Consider the following 18045-nt stretch of genomic DNA (forward strand, 5'->3'; position numbering starts at 1 on the left):
CTCTCCGGAATGCATGGTAGGCATTCCTTAGTTCTAGAAGAAACTTCAACAGTTCCTCTGGATTTTTCTAGGGTAAGGTTCACCCTCCTCTCTGACTCCCCATTCATATACACGATCAGGGTGATTTTATTCTGCTGGGGTTTTCTATAATATTTAATGCAGCTGGCAAAATACTCAATTTCTCTTGCCTGATGGCAGACATTCTCTAATTCATTTAATGTTAACTATCTTAAAGGGGGTTGAGCGTTTTAACATTAAGGAACTCTCTAGTTCCTTAGATCTTTTAGGGCTTGATGACACTGAATCCCTAATTAGTATACCACGAATAGCTCTTATAAGAACTGAAAAGGAACTTCTGTGTACCACTCCCGCTGATGCTTAAGTCTGCAGATAGGTAAAGAAGAGTATCCCCATCCCCTCCAGGGCTTTGTCATGTTTGTTATTTAAGTACTTGACTACTAATAAAAGTACAATTACCTATTTTTCAGCATAGACACTTCTGTCCTTTGCACTAGAAACCTCTTCTTATGTCAATCTCAAGTGAGCAGCAAAAAAAAGTAAATGCTATGTTTATTTTTAAAAGTCACGAAGACAATAAAAAATAACAGCAGAGAAATCCCATTACTAACAGTAATATAGATACTGAAAGAAAACACCCAGAAAATAATTCTATTTAAGTAAGTTTAAAAAAATATATCTACCAATGCCACACTCTTTGAACTATTTGGACATTGTGAACTAGGTTTTTGTTCTTTACATGTAAAGAGAAAGTCCCAGTAATGTGTATAAAATAGCAATATAAAACCAAGGATATTAATATCTTAGTTCAATACAAGGATTTATTGAATAATCAATGACTAACGCACTGAGCAAGTAACACCAAGTGCTTTATGGATACAAAGATGAGTAAAACCATTCCCTGACCCGAAGCAGTATGTAATTAGTTGTATAGAGCAAATATGTCAATAATCTCTGAAAAGGCAGGGTGTGAATAGCAACGGAGAAGATAATTATGTGGCTTTGAAGGAGAGATGGCTGGGGTAATTCACTGTGAAGTGGGAAAGAGAATTTAAGGGCCTTGAAGGATGAGTATGATTTGGTAACAGACAAAGAAAAAAGTTTCAGGAAGAGAAGACAGAAAGACTTGTTCATAAACTTTGTGTATCCAGGTTAGCTGGAGTACTGTGTACAGGTTAAGAGTATGGGGGAGAGAAAATAAGGTTAAAATGTTGATAGGGCCTATCGTGGAGAGCCTTGAACTAAGGTCTTTAATCTTAATAGTCACCCTTGGAGATCCACCAACAGTTTTTGAGTTAGAGGTGTCAAATGGTTTATTGAACCAAGGAGACAATAAAATAGTAAAATGAATTAGGCTACTGTAATTCATTTTACAGTATGGGGATAGAATCAGACTTTGATACTGAAAACACAGTATTTGGCAACTAAAAGGAAGCAAATGGATTCAGAAGTGGTGTAGAAAAGCTAATGGTGAAGGAGAAAGGATTTAAAGATAATCCCAAAGCTGGTTTGTCAAGGACTAGCTTCCTCAACCTAGGCATTACTGGCATTTTGGACCGGGTGCATCTTCGTAATGGCTGGTTGTCCTGTACACTGCAGGATATTAGCAGAATGCCTTTCTCCTACCTATGAGAGGCCAGTAGCAGCCCCACCCCAGTCGTGACAACCAAAAATGTCTCCAGACATTGTCAAATGTCCCCTAGAGAACAAACTCACTCCTAGTTGAGAACTACTGATTTAGGTGAATGGTTGTGCCATTAATCAGGGCCTACCAGAGCCGGTGCCAGGATAGCTCTTTGACCATAATCTCAAACTTGAAGGAGCTGCACCCTTTCCCTGCAAGATGTGTCAATTCTGTGCAGAAGAGCAGATGGGACCTTTTCACAAATGTTTATTTTGGCCTTACACGTATCACTCATATCTTTCTCTAGCAGTTGTTATGTTCCCCACCCATGGCTAGGTACACAGTTCTCAAATGCCAAGCTACTTCATCAATCAAGAATAGTAGTTTCTCATAGATAACTCAGGGTAAAATCAACTTTTAATGACCTTCTACGACATCCCTGTATTTGTAGTAGTATCTTTGAATGGTCATCCATATTATGCCTATAGTTTAATTTGAAAACTTGAATATTATAATTACACAGCTGGTTAGTAACCTTTTAAATCTATTTCTTCATTGTACTTTTATATTATAGTCTGCTTTATAGTAAGTTTTCCTTTGTATTTTCCTTTTTAGTTTCACTTCTGGTTTACAGTATTAGTATTTTCCAATTGATTTACATTTAAAATAGACCATTTTTATAGTTGTCAGCTCTGGTTAAATATTTTTTATAATATTTTGATCACTCTTGTTTTAAAAGTTAAGAATTATATACTATTTAAGTTAGGGCCTTGTTCAAGAAATTCAGTCAAAGAGTGAGTAACTATTGTACACTGAGTGACATGGAAATTTCGATTTTGTAGTTGTACGTGATTTCATTCTGTAATACACACAATTTAGATACCGTTATCTAGGTTTTTGTTCTTTATGCACTATTTAGAAAAATTAACAAGTAATTAAAATCCATTAACTTCACCAGGGCAGGAGGAGTGAGGGACCTCAAAAATCTGCAAGCTTCCCAGGCCACCCTGGCTGTCTGAAGGGCCTAACATTAGGGCAGTAGAGAAACCAGGGAAGGGAGTTAATTTCCTACTATAGAAAACCACTGCTCACTACAAACTTTATATATATATAGATATATAGATATATAGATATCTCATCAGCCTCATCACATTTTTGTGTTCTTTACAGGAAATATAGAACCTATGTTTTTAATATATAACTCAATACCATTCAAGTCTAGTCCAAGGGATACCTGCACTTCTCAAGGCAAAATTAAGTGCCCTAACTCTGCCTAGATACAGCAGAGATGTTAGTCCCACTATTTACTCCTTATTTCATTCTCCCCTTAATCAGACAGCTTTAGACATCAAGTTCCCCCACTATACCAAACTCCAAGTGTTTACTCATCATTGCAAACCTCATGAGGCTTTGCCTATAACAGGCCTTCAGTAAACATTTAATGAATGCAAGTTGTTACTTTATTCTAAAAACAATGCTCAGAGTCCCCATATTTGAAAATGTATCGTCATCTATCCCTTGAGATTTATTAAAAGATTAGATTAATAGATGTATACTCTATAAAACTGACTAAATTTACTAAAGTGTTGTTTTCCTTTCATAAAGATGACACTGCTCTGCAAAATTAAGAGTACTTTCTCAGCTGCGCGGCAATAAGACAAAAGTTCTCTTGTAACAAAATTCAATGTTTAATTTTTCAAAACTTAACTATATTAAAGAAAATAAATTATATTTAGACCACCTTCAATATTTGTACATCACCTTTATACATTAATTTCACAAAATGTGTTTTAAAAATGGGGGAACATTAAAGAACATTAAATTAGTCTGAAATATATCTCAGAATGCTGAGAGGTATGTTGTTCTTTAACAAATTAACTGTATTTGTATTCAAAATAACATAGCTTGTAACTACAGACAATTATTTCTTGTCCATTTCAGTGATTTCCTGGATCCAAAACAAAATCTGTGTATTTATTTCTTTGAAAACATCATTTGTTGACCGTCCTTTCACTGCCATGGAATGACTTGCTTTCTCAATCCAGTGGATTTTATTAGGAGCTTGCATTTTCTGTGCCACTTTCTCCAACAAGTTCTAAAGGGAAAAAAGAAGAGGATACTAGACTAATGTTCTACTGGTGTTCAGTAAAGATTTCCTCTCTCCCACCGCACCTATACTGGCATCCATTCACTAGTCTACAGCTAACTTTTGAGGCAATGGAACGTGCAAGAAGTGGCAGTCCATGTTTTTCAGATACAGCAACACAACAGAACAGATTAGGCATTCATTATTGATGCTAAAAGGTCATTAAGTAAACTAGAGCCAAAAAAATTCTCTTAAAAAATGTTTTCCCCAAGGAAATTATTTATACGCTCTGGGAAATACACTAAAATTTAGTAATATGTACAAGTTACTTTTTTTTCAAGAGTCAATTTTATAACAAATTGAAGAGATCTGCTTAAATGTTGAAATGATAAACCAAACGTACAGTCTAGTAATCCGAAATTCACAAGATTCAGATATTAATCCTTCATTTTCTACATGCGAGTTAATCCATTTACCAACACTCTTTACAGGGGGATGAATACTGTCAGTATGCTTATATTTTTAGGTTCTCCAAAGCAACAGGGTTAACTAAGGAAAAAAACTAGCATTAGTAAAATCAGCATCTTTTTAAAAATAGTTAATTAATTAATTTATTTATTTATTTTTGGCCACAGCACGTGGGATCTTAGCTCCCCAACCAGGGATCAAACCCGCACCCCCTGCACTGGAAGCGCAGAGTCTTAACCACTGGACCACCGGGGAAGTCCCTAAAATCAGCATCTTTTTAAAGAGACTGAATGTTGCAGGTAATATCTTGTTCCCAAGATGTTTCTTTCATTCTTTCTCTCTCATTCACACAAATATCAAGTTATAATTCACCTTTTCACACATTTCATCTGCTGAGCCTGACACAAACAGTACAGGATCTTTTATACGAAAGAGATCTTCATCTCTAAGTTTATGCTGCTGCTTTGGATGGTGCAGTGGATAGGAAATACAAATGAGACCTCGAACAAAATTATCAGCATCACCTGGCTCAATATGACACATTACAGAAGCAGCTGCTCTTGAGCCCATTGAACGACCTAAAACCAATTAAAATTAAGTTCAGTTTGAAATATAAACATTCACATAAAATAGTGGTGATGATAATGTGGCAAATCAGATTTCATTCACTGTTCATCCACCATATTGCTTATCAACAAATATTAACTACAACAGGTGCCAATTAAAAAGCTGCAATACCCACAGACTTGTAAAGAGCTAAATCCTAAGTCAAATCTTAAAAAAAAAAAAAGGAATTATTTTCCAAAAGAATACTGGAAGTGGTGAAGACAATCCTTGTGAAGGAATCATTTGAGAGGGGGTGATTCAGGGATATAAATAAAAGGAGACCTCTTCAGGTTATAACACATATATATGAGGTTTAAATTAGATTTAAATATTAAAGTATCTTGGTGTTACACCAGGAAGTGACTTACCAAACCAAAACAAAAAATCCTTAAGTCTCTTCCTGTCATTAATTTTAATTCTCGATTACCTATTCCTATATTAATATGAGTAGATTTTAGAACAAGTATTCACAAGTATTGAAAACTTACCTCCAAGGAAAACACCTGCAAGTTTGTATTCTCCTGAGGTCTTTAGGTAATTCTAGAAAAATCGACCAAAAAATATCAATTCTTCTCCCATGAAATATTCCACTGGAAAACCAACATATATTTTCTCATCATTACTGAAATGTATGAAAATTTTTGCAAAAACAATCAAGAAATTTCAAGGGATTCTTTTTGGAAGAGGTAACCAATTCTTTGCTCTCTGGTCATGCCTTCACTGTCAAATCATAAACTGGGTAATACAGGCAAATAAGTGAAAAAAAAACACTGTCTAAAACAAATTCAAGTACTAAAATAGTTTTAAAGAACAAATCGTGGAGGGGAAAAAAAGCCAGTAAAAGCTTCCAACTAATACAAAATGTGATAATACTAACATCTAATTTAAAGCTCTGAAAAACTCAGTAAGCTTGAAGTAATCTGGATTAAAAGAAATTTCAGATTTGTTTTATCCAGGGGTTTTACAGTTTCTAATACAGAAATCATATATTATTTGTACATTCATAGTATATATACAAGGCAGAATACCTAGAATTATATATCCTAAATTTCAATATGGAAATTACATCATAAGTAGATTCTTTGCAGTATCACGGAGAAACATTTATGATGTAAGCACTCATCCCCATGGAAACTAACTGATGGCAAAAAAAGAGAAATCTGACCATTACACAGCCTTCATACACTGCTGAGTTTCTAAGAATTCTCATTAAAGGATTTTTAAGTTAAACCAAATGACTGCTAATAAAATTTGTCTTAAATTTATTATGAATTTTAAAAACAGAATTCTGTCATAAGTAAATATAAAGAAATTTTCTTACCAAAACTGATTTATATGCCTTAATTCTATGTACAATATTAAGGCCTTTACAGGTAAATCTCAGGCTAAAAAAACCATGAGATGCAAGATGGGATGCCAGTGACATCAAATGAGGAAGATTCATATCTCCTGATGCTCCATGTGTAAGAATTATTCCATATGTTAAGCTCTTGTTAGGTACCAAACAAACAGCATCTAGTAATTTATTTCCAAAAGGTATTTTTAATTTAACCTGGAATTCAAGAGAATAAATGGATCAAAAATTACTTCCTTGCCTATTCAAATGAATAACTATATATGTTTGTTCTGCAAGACCCATGATTCAAGTCACAGCCTCCAAATAAATATCAATGATATTAATAATAACTAATATTTAAGAAATACTTATTGTGTCAGGTACTATTATAACTGCTTTATATGTATTAAATCATTTAACATTCCTAAGAATTCTGAGGCAAGTACTGTTACTATCTCCATTTTATAGCTGAGAAAACTGAGGCACAGTAGGTTACATAATGTGCCCAAGGTTATATATCCAATTAGCTAGGATCCAAACTCAGGCAGTCTGCTCCAAAGTCCTCACTCTTAACCACTAATGCTATGCTGTCTCTCACAGTACAAGATGAAAATAAGAAAATTACTCTGGAGCCATATGACTACAAAAAAAAAAAAAAAAGGAACCTTGAAGATGCAGAATGTATGAAAATATGTATTACCTCTGTATGACTCATTTTCACTGTTGAATAACAAACTTAAAGTGCATTACATCTGAGAAGCAAAGGACATCTCCCTGAAAAGAAGATTCTGTTGTGAAAGGTGGGTTGGCAGACACAAGAACTATGAATGAACACACTCAGTAGCTAAAGTAAACATTTAGAACTACTTCTCTAAGAACTGATGTCTTTACAAGCACATTATTTATTTTCATTCCTACGGTCACTCAGAATTGGTTATAGGACCAGGTGTGGGGCTGGCAGATGTTATTTAAGATAAAGCCAATGTGATATCTTAACATGGATGCCTTAAGAAAATTCATATCAAAGTAGGATGCTGTATCTTGGTAATGCTGTAAAAAAAAATATATATATATATATATATTTTTTTTCCCTAAGCATCTTTATTCTCAACCATCTTCAACTGAATTTCACAGCATCTTTCTATTAACCCATTTCCTTCGTCTTTATCATTCCCAGCTCTTCCTCGGCCCCTGCAATGGAAGTACACATCCACACCCTTTGTCCTGAGACTCTGCAGAGCCTCCCAGTAGGCAGAGTGTAAATCTCCACCCTACTGCCTTTGGGCTTGGCTATGTGACTTGCTTTAATCAACAGAATATGTTTCAATGTGCCACTTCTGAGCTGAGGCATGGCAAATTTCCAGAAGTGCTCTTGAACTCTTGCCTTCAGCCCTGAGAAAAACATGCTTCATGTATTTTTGCTTTTTTTAGCCTGGGTTCCAGAATGAAGACACATGGAGCAGACCAGAACCCAAAACTAAAGTCTGGAGTCCAGCCTAGTCCAACCAACATCTAAATCACTGAAGAACCATGAAGGGTCTACCTGAAGAACCAAGAGCATGAAATGCTGGGAGCCAGAGATTTCAGGGTTGTTAGGCAGCATTCCTTCCTATAGTAAGAGATCTTTTATTGTTCAGGATATCATCAGCATCAGGATCTCCATTATTCATCTTTTTTCCCATTAACATTTACTAATTCATTCACTGAATAGATAACAATAACATGGTCCAACGTTAAAAAGGTACAAAAATATACAATGGAAAGCCTCTCCCTCAATCCACTTTTGCCTTACCATCCAGATCCCCTCTTCAAAGGCAACCAGTATTCTGCTTTCAGATATTTTATATATATACCTACAGACACACACATCTCCTTCTTTTTATAAACTGGTGACCTACTTTTCTGAACCCCCCCCCCCAATACGTATCTTGGTGATTACTCTTTTCCTTATACAATGAGCTTCTTTCATTGTTTTTTTATGGCTATAGAGTACTCCAAGGAAAGGTTGTACATAATTTATTTTTACCAACCATCTATTAATGAAAATGAGATTGTTTCCAATCTTTTGCTAAAACCATATTGCAATGAGTGGCACTGTACTTGACATTATTTTCACACGTGTGTAGACATATCTGTAAGAAAAATTCCTGTGTCAAAGGGTGTATTCACTTGCCTTTATTTTTTAAGAAATACATTTCATTTTTGAATAGGTAATATACGCACATGGTACACAATGTTAAAACAGTTAACAGTAGTTAAGTCTCCTCCCATTTTTCCCCCAGCCACAAAGTTCCTTTCCCTTCCCAGAAGCAACCACTGTGACTTACTTACTGTGTATATCTTTCCCTTTATGTGTGTGTGTGTGTGTGTGTGCGCGCGTGTAGAATTCTCATATTTGAGCCTGAAGGGTATCAGACTGGCTGCAGAAAGTTCTGGGGTTTAAACTGGGGGATGATGGACGTAAATCTTCATTGTCCCTGTTTTCACAAAGGGAGCCTCGTTACTGTGCCTGGGGCCCCTGGTTCGAAGATCCTGCTTTACGTTCTCAAGAGACCAGCCTCCAGGCTTCTAACGGGAGAGAAGCAGTATCCAGCGACGTGACACGGGGAGAGAGCCAGCGGTCTACCTTCTTCCCCGGCGCGCTTCACCGAGGTACAGCCCTCCGCATCCATGCCCAGCGCCGTTCCTTTCGCTGCCACCTGCTGCACATTTCGAAGACCCTGTTTCTGCCGTAGAACTGTTCCCCCAGCACTCCCTGCTGCTGGTTTAGAATTAAGCCGATGTGCTCAGGCTTGTGCTTTCCGGAGCCCAGCATCTTATTGCTGTCGTTTCCTGTCGCACTCTCTTCATCCTTGTGGGTGTGCGTCTTTTTGAAAATCCCTTTGCTGTACTTTTAGTGAGATTACGGAGGGAGGAAAATTAGGTGCACACGTATTCAAGCCACCCTCTTAACCTAGCGTGCTCTGCTATCCGTCTGCCGGCCGTGAGCGTTTGGGCTTTCTGCGCTGCCGCGGCCCTTTTTCTGGAAAACGCCCCTCCCTTCCAGACTTAACGGTGCGCGCAGTCCGTCCTCCCGCAACGGTGCGCGCGAGCGGGGCTACTCGGGAAACAGCGAAACGGCTGCACGGTGTAACCCCAACCCGGCCTAGACCGTCCAGGCTGTCATCAGGCCGGGCTCCGGGGGGTCAGACGGGCCAGCGTCTCGGCTGCAAAGGCGGCCGACGCCACCAGCCAACCTCGGGGAGGCTGCGGAGCTTCATCGCATGGAGTCGCGTGCCCACGTCGCGACCGTTTTCACGCCCACGAGGCGACGGCGATCGCATCTGATGCCGGGGGGTCAGATGCCACCCCTCCCGTAACCGTCCACGGGAAAAACGCCTGCGCCTCATCCCCCGCGTCGAAGCGGGACGCTGGAAACCGCGGGGCTGGACGCCAGCCTTGAGAGTTCAAGTCCTCTGGGGGGCGGGGGGGAGGTCGATAACCTGGCCGCGTCAACAACGAGCGGTCCGAGAGCCGACACTCCCGGAGCTCGGGACGCAAAGGCGCCCGACGACCGTCCGATTCCGCCCGCCGGCGCCGGGGCCCCGGCGACTCTCCCCGCTCGGAGGCCGCCGGTGCCCAGCTCGCGGGACCCAGGCCGGAGCCGCTCGGCTCTCCCCGCCCGCACCGTCCCCTCACGCCGTCTCCCGACCGGCCGGCCGGCCGGCCGGAGCCCCAGCGGCCGCGGCCCGCGAGACCGAACCGACGCCGAACGCCTCACAGAGCCGCCCAACAGCCCCTGAGGGGCGACGGCCGCGAGCCCGAGACGCCTCAGGCGGGGCCGCGGGAAGCCCTCGGGGCCCTCGGAAGCCGTCTCCTATCTGGCGGCCCCAACCGCCGCCGCCGCCGCGCTTACCGAGGACGGGAAAGTGGCCGGGAGCACCTAACCGCCCTCACTCTCTTCAGGGAGCGAACTTCCACACTCGAAGGGACCGCCTCGCCGCACCCGCCAGTGCGTCCCGCTACGGCGCACGCGCGCGCAGGCCCCGCCCCACCCACGGGCGCGCGAGCCGGCGCGCGGGGCACGCTGGGAGCGGGAGTTTTCCCGCCGCTGCCGGCGGGGACGCGGGGGGCGCTGACGTGCCGCCACCTGTCGCTGCTTCAGCTCCGACTGCGTCCGCTCAGGACCCTTCCCCGTCCCAGCCACTCCATTCCAGCAGTTGCACGGGCCAAAAAACGCGGGGTCAGCTCTGATTGTTCTCTTTTTCACACACCCCGCAGTCAATCCAGCGACCCCGCTTGTTCGACTGGCAAATATGTACAGAATCCGACCACTTCTCACGCTAACACCAGACCCGCCCGAGCCCCACCACCGTCTTTGTCCGGATTATTGAAAGAGTCGGCCGTAGGGCCTCTCGTTCCCACGCCCGCCCGCCACCTTTCCGCTACTTATCGACGCAGTGGCCAGCTGGACCCCATTGAAAGGTGCACCTTCAACTCAACGCTTTTTGCAAAGGCTTCCCGTCTCGCCCGTAATCAGAGCTAAAGGCCTTGCAGAGACCAAGGTTTCATACGATCGGTCGCTTCCCCTCTTACCCGTTTCCTACTCGTCTAGTTTCCCCGGCTCCTTCGGCTCTAGACGCCAGGGCCTCTTCACTCCCCTCACACCCAAACCCACCAGGCGAGGCCTCACGACAGGGCTTCTGTCCTGGTCCTCCCTCCTCTCGGAGAGATCCAGTGGCTACCGTTGCAACTCCTTGGGGTCTTCGCTCAACTTGCCATTTTCTCAGTGAGGCCTTTTCTAAGCGCCTCACGCGCACCTTGGTCCTTCCACCAAAGACCTTCCATGTATCATCCTTCCACCCCGGTCACCGAACAGACGGTGAATTTGTCTCCTTCCCGGACCGAAGGCAGGGGTCTTTACTGTCGTTGTTATTTCGTCTTGAATCTCCCGCGTATGGAAGAATTCCTGGCAAATCAATACGTCTCAAATGAATGAATCTTCCCCAAGCCCAGGGCTGTTAGGAACCGCCCTCTTTTCTGTCGCAGCCCAAGTAAGGAGATAACAATGCAGAAAACCACTGATGGTCATTTATCTCAAGCGTTTTCGCTCATTACAGAGGCTTAATGAACGTTTCTCTACGTGTCTCCTAATTTTCTAGCTCAGATTTTAAAAAACGGCTTTATCTGCGTGCCATAAAAGCCACTCACTTTAAGAGTGCCTTTCGGTAAATTTATAACCATTGGCAGCTATCACCATAATCTAAGAACATTACATCACCCCCAAAAGAAAAGTGTGCTCATTGCCTTCTACCCTTAAACCCAGACTACCACTAACCTACTTTCTGTCTGTAGATTTGCCTTTTCTGGGCATTTCCTGCAATATTTGGTCTTTTATGGCTAGCTTCTTTCACTCAGAATCATGATTTCAAGATTCATCCATACTGTAGCATGTAATAGTACTTTATTCCCTCTTATAACTCATTTCTTTTTATTGCTGAATAGTATTCAGTTTTATGGGTAAGCCACATTTTGTTTATCCATTTGCCAGTCGATGGGTATTTGGATTCTTTCCACTGTTTGACTATTATGAATAACACCGTTATAACACTCAGGGAGAGAGAAGGCAGCGTGACGACAGAAGCAGTGAGAGATTTGAAGACCCTAAGCTGCTGGCTGGGAAGATGCAGGAAGGGGCCACAAGACAAGAAATGTAAGAAATGCGCCCCTGGAAGCCAGAAAAGGCATCCTGCCCTCAGCCTCAGGAGGGACTCAGCCCCATGAACACCTTGGCATTATCCCAGAAACACTGATTTCAGACTCTAAAATCCAGAACTATAAGAGAATAAATTTGTGTTGTTTTAAACCACTAAATTCGTGGTACTTTGTCACAGCAGCAATAGGAGAGTAATACAAAACATTATTTGTGGACACCAAAACTTCAATTTCAGATGAGTTTCACATGTCACCATCATCATTATTATTATTCTTTTGATTTTTTTCAACCATTTAAAAATGTTAAAATCATTCTTAGCTTGCAGGCTGTACAAAAGTGGTGGGCCAGATTTAGCCAAATATTAGCACAATTAATCCATCCATGGATTTAAAGAATAATACATAATTAGATGTATTAGAGTTTTTATAATGGAGTTTTTACAATGTTTCAAAATTAGAACACTATTAATGTAAGTCATTATGAATTAATATAACAAAAACAAATTAAAATAAAACTCAAACATTTAAATAGATGCCTAAAAAGCATTTAATAAGATTTTAATGCTCTTCCTTTTTAATAAGTTAGTAATTGGAAATTTCATATTTTAATAGTGGTTGTTTATCATAAACCATAACAAACATTTTGCTTAACAGTGAAAACAGTAGCATCTTTGGTCACCCAGTCTAAAGTAGTCACCACCACCCAGCCCACTTTCTCTCTGTAATAACTGGTTTTATTTATCAGTCCTTAATTGTGCTGCTAATTTATTTATTTTTACTGGTTTATTTCATTCTTCTTTCCGAAGAGATAGTGACTGTTCCCTGCTGTATGCCCAGAAACTAATACAATGTCTGGCACATATTAGGTGCTTAATAAATACTTGTTGAATAAAATCCATTTGTGATGGTTACTTTTATGTGTGAACTTGGTTGGACCAAGGGGCCCAGATATGTGGCCAGATATTACTCTGGATTTTCTGTATGCTGTGGGATGAGATTAACATTGAAATCAGTGGACTCCATAATGAATGAAGTCAGTTGCCCTCCATAATGTGTCGAAGAACTGAAGAGAACAGAAGACTGACATCCCCAGTGTGAGAGGGAATTCTGCCAGCAGACAGCCTTCTGCTTGGAACTGCAACATAGGTCTTGCCTAGAATTCCAGCCTGACGGCCTTCAGACATGAACCACAGATTGTGGACTTGCCAGCCTTCATAATCAGGCGTGAGCCAGTCCTTAAATCTCTCTGTATACACACAACCTAATGGTTGTTTCTCTGGAGGACCCTGACGAATGCACCGCTGAAGTCTGAAACAAGATAAGAATGTTTGTTATCACCACAATTATTCAACATTGTGCTAGAAGTCCCACTCAATGCGATAAGGCTGGAAAATAAATAAAATTATAAATATGGTAAAGAAGACACCCTGTCATTATTTTCAGATATGATTCTTTGAGAAAATCAAGTGAAGTTTATTAGATCTGATAAAATAGTGCAGTATGTAGTTGGGTACAGGACAGAAAAACTACAGTTTTCTTAAACACGTTAAATAACTAGCTAGAAAAATATAATTTTTAAAAAAAGCCTAAGCAAAATAGAAACAATTGTAGAAACTACCCAAGAAAAAACATAATGTAAAACATTCAAGATCTTATATGAAAAAACATAAAATTTTACTTAAGAGCCACCCCCCTCCCCAAAAAAGACCTGAATAAATGGAAATATGCACCACTTTCCTGATAGGAAAACACAATAGACATTTTAGTTTCATCAACTATTCAAATTAATGAAATTTCACTTGGAATTTTTACAGTGATTTTAAAGTTCAACTGGAAGAATAGACAAAAAAAATTTGAGAACAATCTTAAGAAGAACAGTAAGAAGGGATCTTTACTGATATCAAAAGATCCTAAAAATTTACAGGATCATATTTTAAAATAATTTGGAAAATGTTCTTTATATCTCAAGGTGAGAAGGTCTTTCTATGTAAGATGCAAAGCCAAGAAATTATAAAGTTACAATGGACAGATCTGACCACATAAAAATTAAGAACATCTATATTTATATAGGCATTGTGAGCAAAGTCAAAGGACAAAAAAGGCTGGGAGACATTTGCAGCAAACATAATAGAAAGCGTTGATGTCCATAATATATAAAGAGTTGAAAAAAATCAGTAAGAGAAAATTTTTAAAATTGAAAATTTGACAAGGCCGAAAAGTCAAAGACAAGGAAAAAAAAGGTAGTCAATTTCATAAATAATCAGGGTAATATTTTTAAAAACAATTTTTGTATTCAAATTGACAAAAATGAAAAAGATGAATAATACCTAGTGTTGCTGACTATATAGAAAAATGGGATTTTAAAACCCTAGTAATGGGAGAATAGTTTGTATAGTCTCTCTCTGCTTTGCTTTATCTATAAACATTTAAGTTACCCATTGCTTCAGTAATTCACTTTGAGAAATTTATCCCATCGTACTACCAGCAGGCAGCCTTCTTTTTAGAAGAGCTGAAAATTAGAAACAATCCTTCCTACCTAGTAGAAAGGATGGAGAAGATAAATTATTGTGATCTGGGTCCTTGAAGGACCTAACCTCCAAGTTTATGGATCCAAAAAATGTCTGAAAATCTACTTTTTAACAGGTGTTCTACTGAGAAGAAGGTAGGGATTGGAAGAAGTTGATTTTTTGTTATTATGAGCATGTATTACTTTTGAAATTTTATTAAAAATAAAATTTCATTTTGAAATAATTATATATTCATGGGAAGTTAAAAAAGTATCAAAACCAGGAGCTTGACATTATACAATTCACAGAGCTTATTCAGATTTCATCAACTCTATATGCATTCAGGTGCACGTGTGTGTGTGTGTGTGGGTGTGTGTGTGTGTGTGTGTGTAGCTCTATGTAGCTTTATCATACGTGTATATTTATGTAACCAGCTCTCTAATGAAGATATAGGACTGATCTATAATCACAAGCAACCCTTACACCACACCTTTACAGCCACGTTCTCTCTTCATATCCAAAATATTCTTCTTAAGAAAAATGTAAGATTATGGAAAGAGAGCCATAATTTATTGCTGAGTGAAAAATTGTTACAGAAAAATGTTTTTGGGGAGGGAAAAATTTATGTACGTTTATATGAGCATATGAAGCTTTCAATTCAATTTCTTATACCCTAATTCAAATGTTCAAACTGAAAATCTGGTTCTCTAAACCAAACTTTGAAACACACTGACAGAGGAGACTTGTCAAGTTAATCATCCATCAATAGGTCACAGTCTCCAAGTTCAGCAACCAAAGTCAGTCCTCCTGAGTTCCTTACTGGAATCTCAACTCTGTTCATTTAAACAAAAGATTTATAAGACAAGCAGAGATATAGTATGAATACCACCCTGTCAGAACCTACTTTTCACTTATTTTTACAAGGGGCAGTGTTGACAGAGGAATTCCTGCTATGCTAATGTGTCATTTGAGGTCCAAGGAACATACGGGCCATTTATGGAAGTGCCACTGTGACGGATTAAAATGGCAAGCTTCTCAGGGTGAAGAAAAACAGTTTTGTACAATGAGAAACACATGTTCCAGAAACTTCTGGAGTTGGCATTTTTTGATAATAAGTTATAAGGCTTAATTTATCAGAGCCACAAAGTGAAGGAATTAATAATTCTTCAGCCACTGCAGCTGCCAGCATACTACTATTATACTACTATAATGCAGAGACAGCCTCTTTGCTAATTACAAATATTATGTTTTTTTTTTAAAATTAATTCATTAATTTTTGGCTGCGTTGGGTCTTTGTTGCTGCGCGCGGGCTTTTTCTAGTTGCGGCGAGCGGGGGCCACTCCTCCTTGCGGTGCGCGGGCTTCTCATTGCGGTGGCTTCTCTTGTTGTGGAGCACGGGCTCTAGGCTTGCAGGCTTCAGTAGTTGTGGCACGTGGGCTTCAGTAGTTGTGGCTCGCAGGCTCTAGAGCGCAGGCTCAGTAGTTGTGGCTCACGGGCTTAGCTGCTCCAAGGCCTGTGGGATCTTCCTGGACTAGGGCTCGAACCCGTGTCCCCTGCATTGGCAGGCGGATTCTTAACCACTGCGCCACCAGGGAAGCCCACCTATATTATGTTTTGCCTTTTGTCACTAACCCTCCTGGAATTATCTTTGGATAGAGTGTATGCTGGGGATCCAATTGTTTTTCTTCCATATATGGATATCTGTGACATTATGATTTATAATAAGTAATACGTATTTTGTCTTCCTTTGTCCTATTTCTGGCACAGAGCTCCTAAAACCTTTGGAATTTCTGAAGCAACAGAGCAATGAAGAGGTCTTTTGTTATGTTAATGAGTTGACTTTTGGAAAGTACCAAAAGATGGGAGCTGGTTGCCAAGAGAAACAACCATGTGATTAGAGCATTGGAACTTTTAGCATCCTCCTATCCTGCTCTGGGGAAGGGAGGGGGCTGGCCAATGATTTAATCAATCATGCCTATGTAATGAAGGCTCCACAAAAACCCAAAAGGGTGGAGTTCGAAGAATTTTCAGGTTGGTGACCTAGATGCTTCCACAAGTCATTAAGCCTGGCCCCAAACTCCATGAGGACAGAAGTTCCTTTGCTTGGGCCCTTGCTCTGTGTATCTCTTCATCTGGATGCTGATTTTTATATTTCTAATATCCTTTGTAATAAACTGGTAGTCTAGTGACTAACCTGGTTTCCTTAGTCCTGTGAGCTGCTCTAGCAAATTAATTGAACCCATGGAGGGGGTTGTGAGCACCTCTGATTTATAGCCAGTCGGCTGGAAGCACAGGTGGCAGCCTGGACTTGTGATTGGCATCTGAAGTGAAGGACTGAGCCGTTAACCTGAGGAATCTGATGCTATCTCTGGGTAGTGTGTCAGAATTGAGTTGAATTGTTGGACACCCAACTGGTGTTGGAAAGTAGCCTGGTGGTGTGGGGAGAACCACCACACATTGAAATTGGAATCAGAATCATTAATACACTACACAGTCCCAGCTCCATTCACTGAAATGTGAACCTTTTTCCAACTCTCTGTAGTTCTGGATCACAGATCAAGTTTCCAGTCTGTTTATGCATCGCTCTCAGGTATTGCTCTATTTTTTTCTATCCCTGAAGCAGTATCACACGGTCTCAAATTCTATAGCTTTATAAAGTGTCTTGCTATACGGTGGGAAAGTTCTTGCAATTCATACTTCCTCAAAAGTGTTTAATTTTTCTTGGACTTTGCAGGTCCATACATTTTTTAGGAAATTTTATAAAGTTCCACGGAAAAAGGGGCAGAGTATATTTAGGTTGGGAATACATTGACTCTATATTATGTTGGGGAAGGTTGACATCTTTAATATTGAGTCTGCCAATCCGTGGACATATAATGTCTTTCGATTTAACTACTTTTTAAAAAGATTTCATAATTTCCTCTATAAAGATCTTGGCCCTTTTTGCTAGATTTAATTCCTCGAATAATTACGTCATAGTTTTCAGAGCTACTGTAAATTTTACCTTAAACATTTTTATTTCTGTTACTAGTTGGTATATTAAAATACAAGTGAATTTTATATACTAGTTTTGTATTTAGCAAATGCCAACTTTAAAAAAAAATGTATTTATTTTAGGCTGCGTTGGGTCTTCGTTGCGGTGAGTGGGCTTCTCATTGTGGTGGCTTCTCTTGTTGCAGAGCACGGGCTCTAGGCATGTGGGCTTCAGTAGTTGTGTCATGCGGGCTCAGTAGTTGTGGCTCGCGGGCTCAGTAGTTGTGGCTTGCTGGCTCTAGAGCACAGGCTGTGTAATTGTGGCGCACGGGCTTAGTTGCTCCGTGGCATGTGGGATCTTCCTGGACCAGGGATCGAACCTGTGTCCCCTGCATTGGCAGGCGGATTCTCAACCACTGCGCCACCAGGGAAGCCCAGCAAATGCCAACTTTTCTTGTTAATTCCAACAACTTATCTGTAGATTCATTTGGATTTTCTGTGTACCATAGCCTATCACCTGTTTTTCTTCTTTTTAATATTTATTTATTTGTTTGCGCTGGGCCTTAGTTGTGGCAGGCGGGCTCCTTAGTTGCAGCATGCATGTGGAATCTAGTTCCCTGACCAGGGATTGAACCGGAACCCAGGCCCCCGGCGTTGGGAGCATAGAGTCTTAACCACTGCACCACCAGGGAAGTCCCCTATCATCTGCTTTTAATGATATTTTATTGTTTTT

The 18045-nt window shown here is 40.3% G+C and overlaps 1 protein-coding gene across 3 annotated transcripts; it reads right to left on the reverse strand.

Annotated features, from left to right (window-relative positions):
• Positions 1 to 3384: 3384 nt before the first annotated feature.
• TEX30 (testis expressed 30) lies at positions 3385 to 10132 on the reverse strand. Of its 3 annotated transcripts, XM_068526702.1 has the most exons (6): positions 10034 to 10132; positions 6839 to 6912; positions 6124 to 6354; positions 5291 to 5342; positions 4569 to 4774; positions 3385 to 3737 (listed from the first exon to the last, which is right to left on the reverse strand). In XM_068526702.1, exons 2-6 carry the CDS (start codon positions 6851 to 6853, stop codon positions 3564 to 3566), a joined length of 678 nt encoding a protein of 225 aa, XP_068382803.1. In that variant the 5' UTR covers positions 6854 to 6912; positions 10034 to 10132; the 3' UTR covers positions 3385 to 3563. The 3 variants fall into 3 exon arrangements, with proteins under 3 accessions (XP_068382803.1, XP_068382804.1, XP_068382805.1); XM_068526703.1 differs by lacking the exon at positions 6839 to 6912; XM_068526704.1 differs by lacking the exon at positions 4569 to 4774.
• Between the last annotated feature and the right edge of the window lie 7913 nt (positions 10133 to 18045).

The sequence above is a fragment of the Eschrichtius robustus genome, chromosome 18 (genome assembly GCF_028021215.1).
Source record: "Eschrichtius robustus isolate mEscRob2 chromosome 18, mEscRob2.pri, whole genome shotgun sequence".
Lineage (NCBI taxonomy): Eukaryota > Metazoa > Chordata > Mammalia > Artiodactyla > Eschrichtiidae > Eschrichtius > Eschrichtius robustus.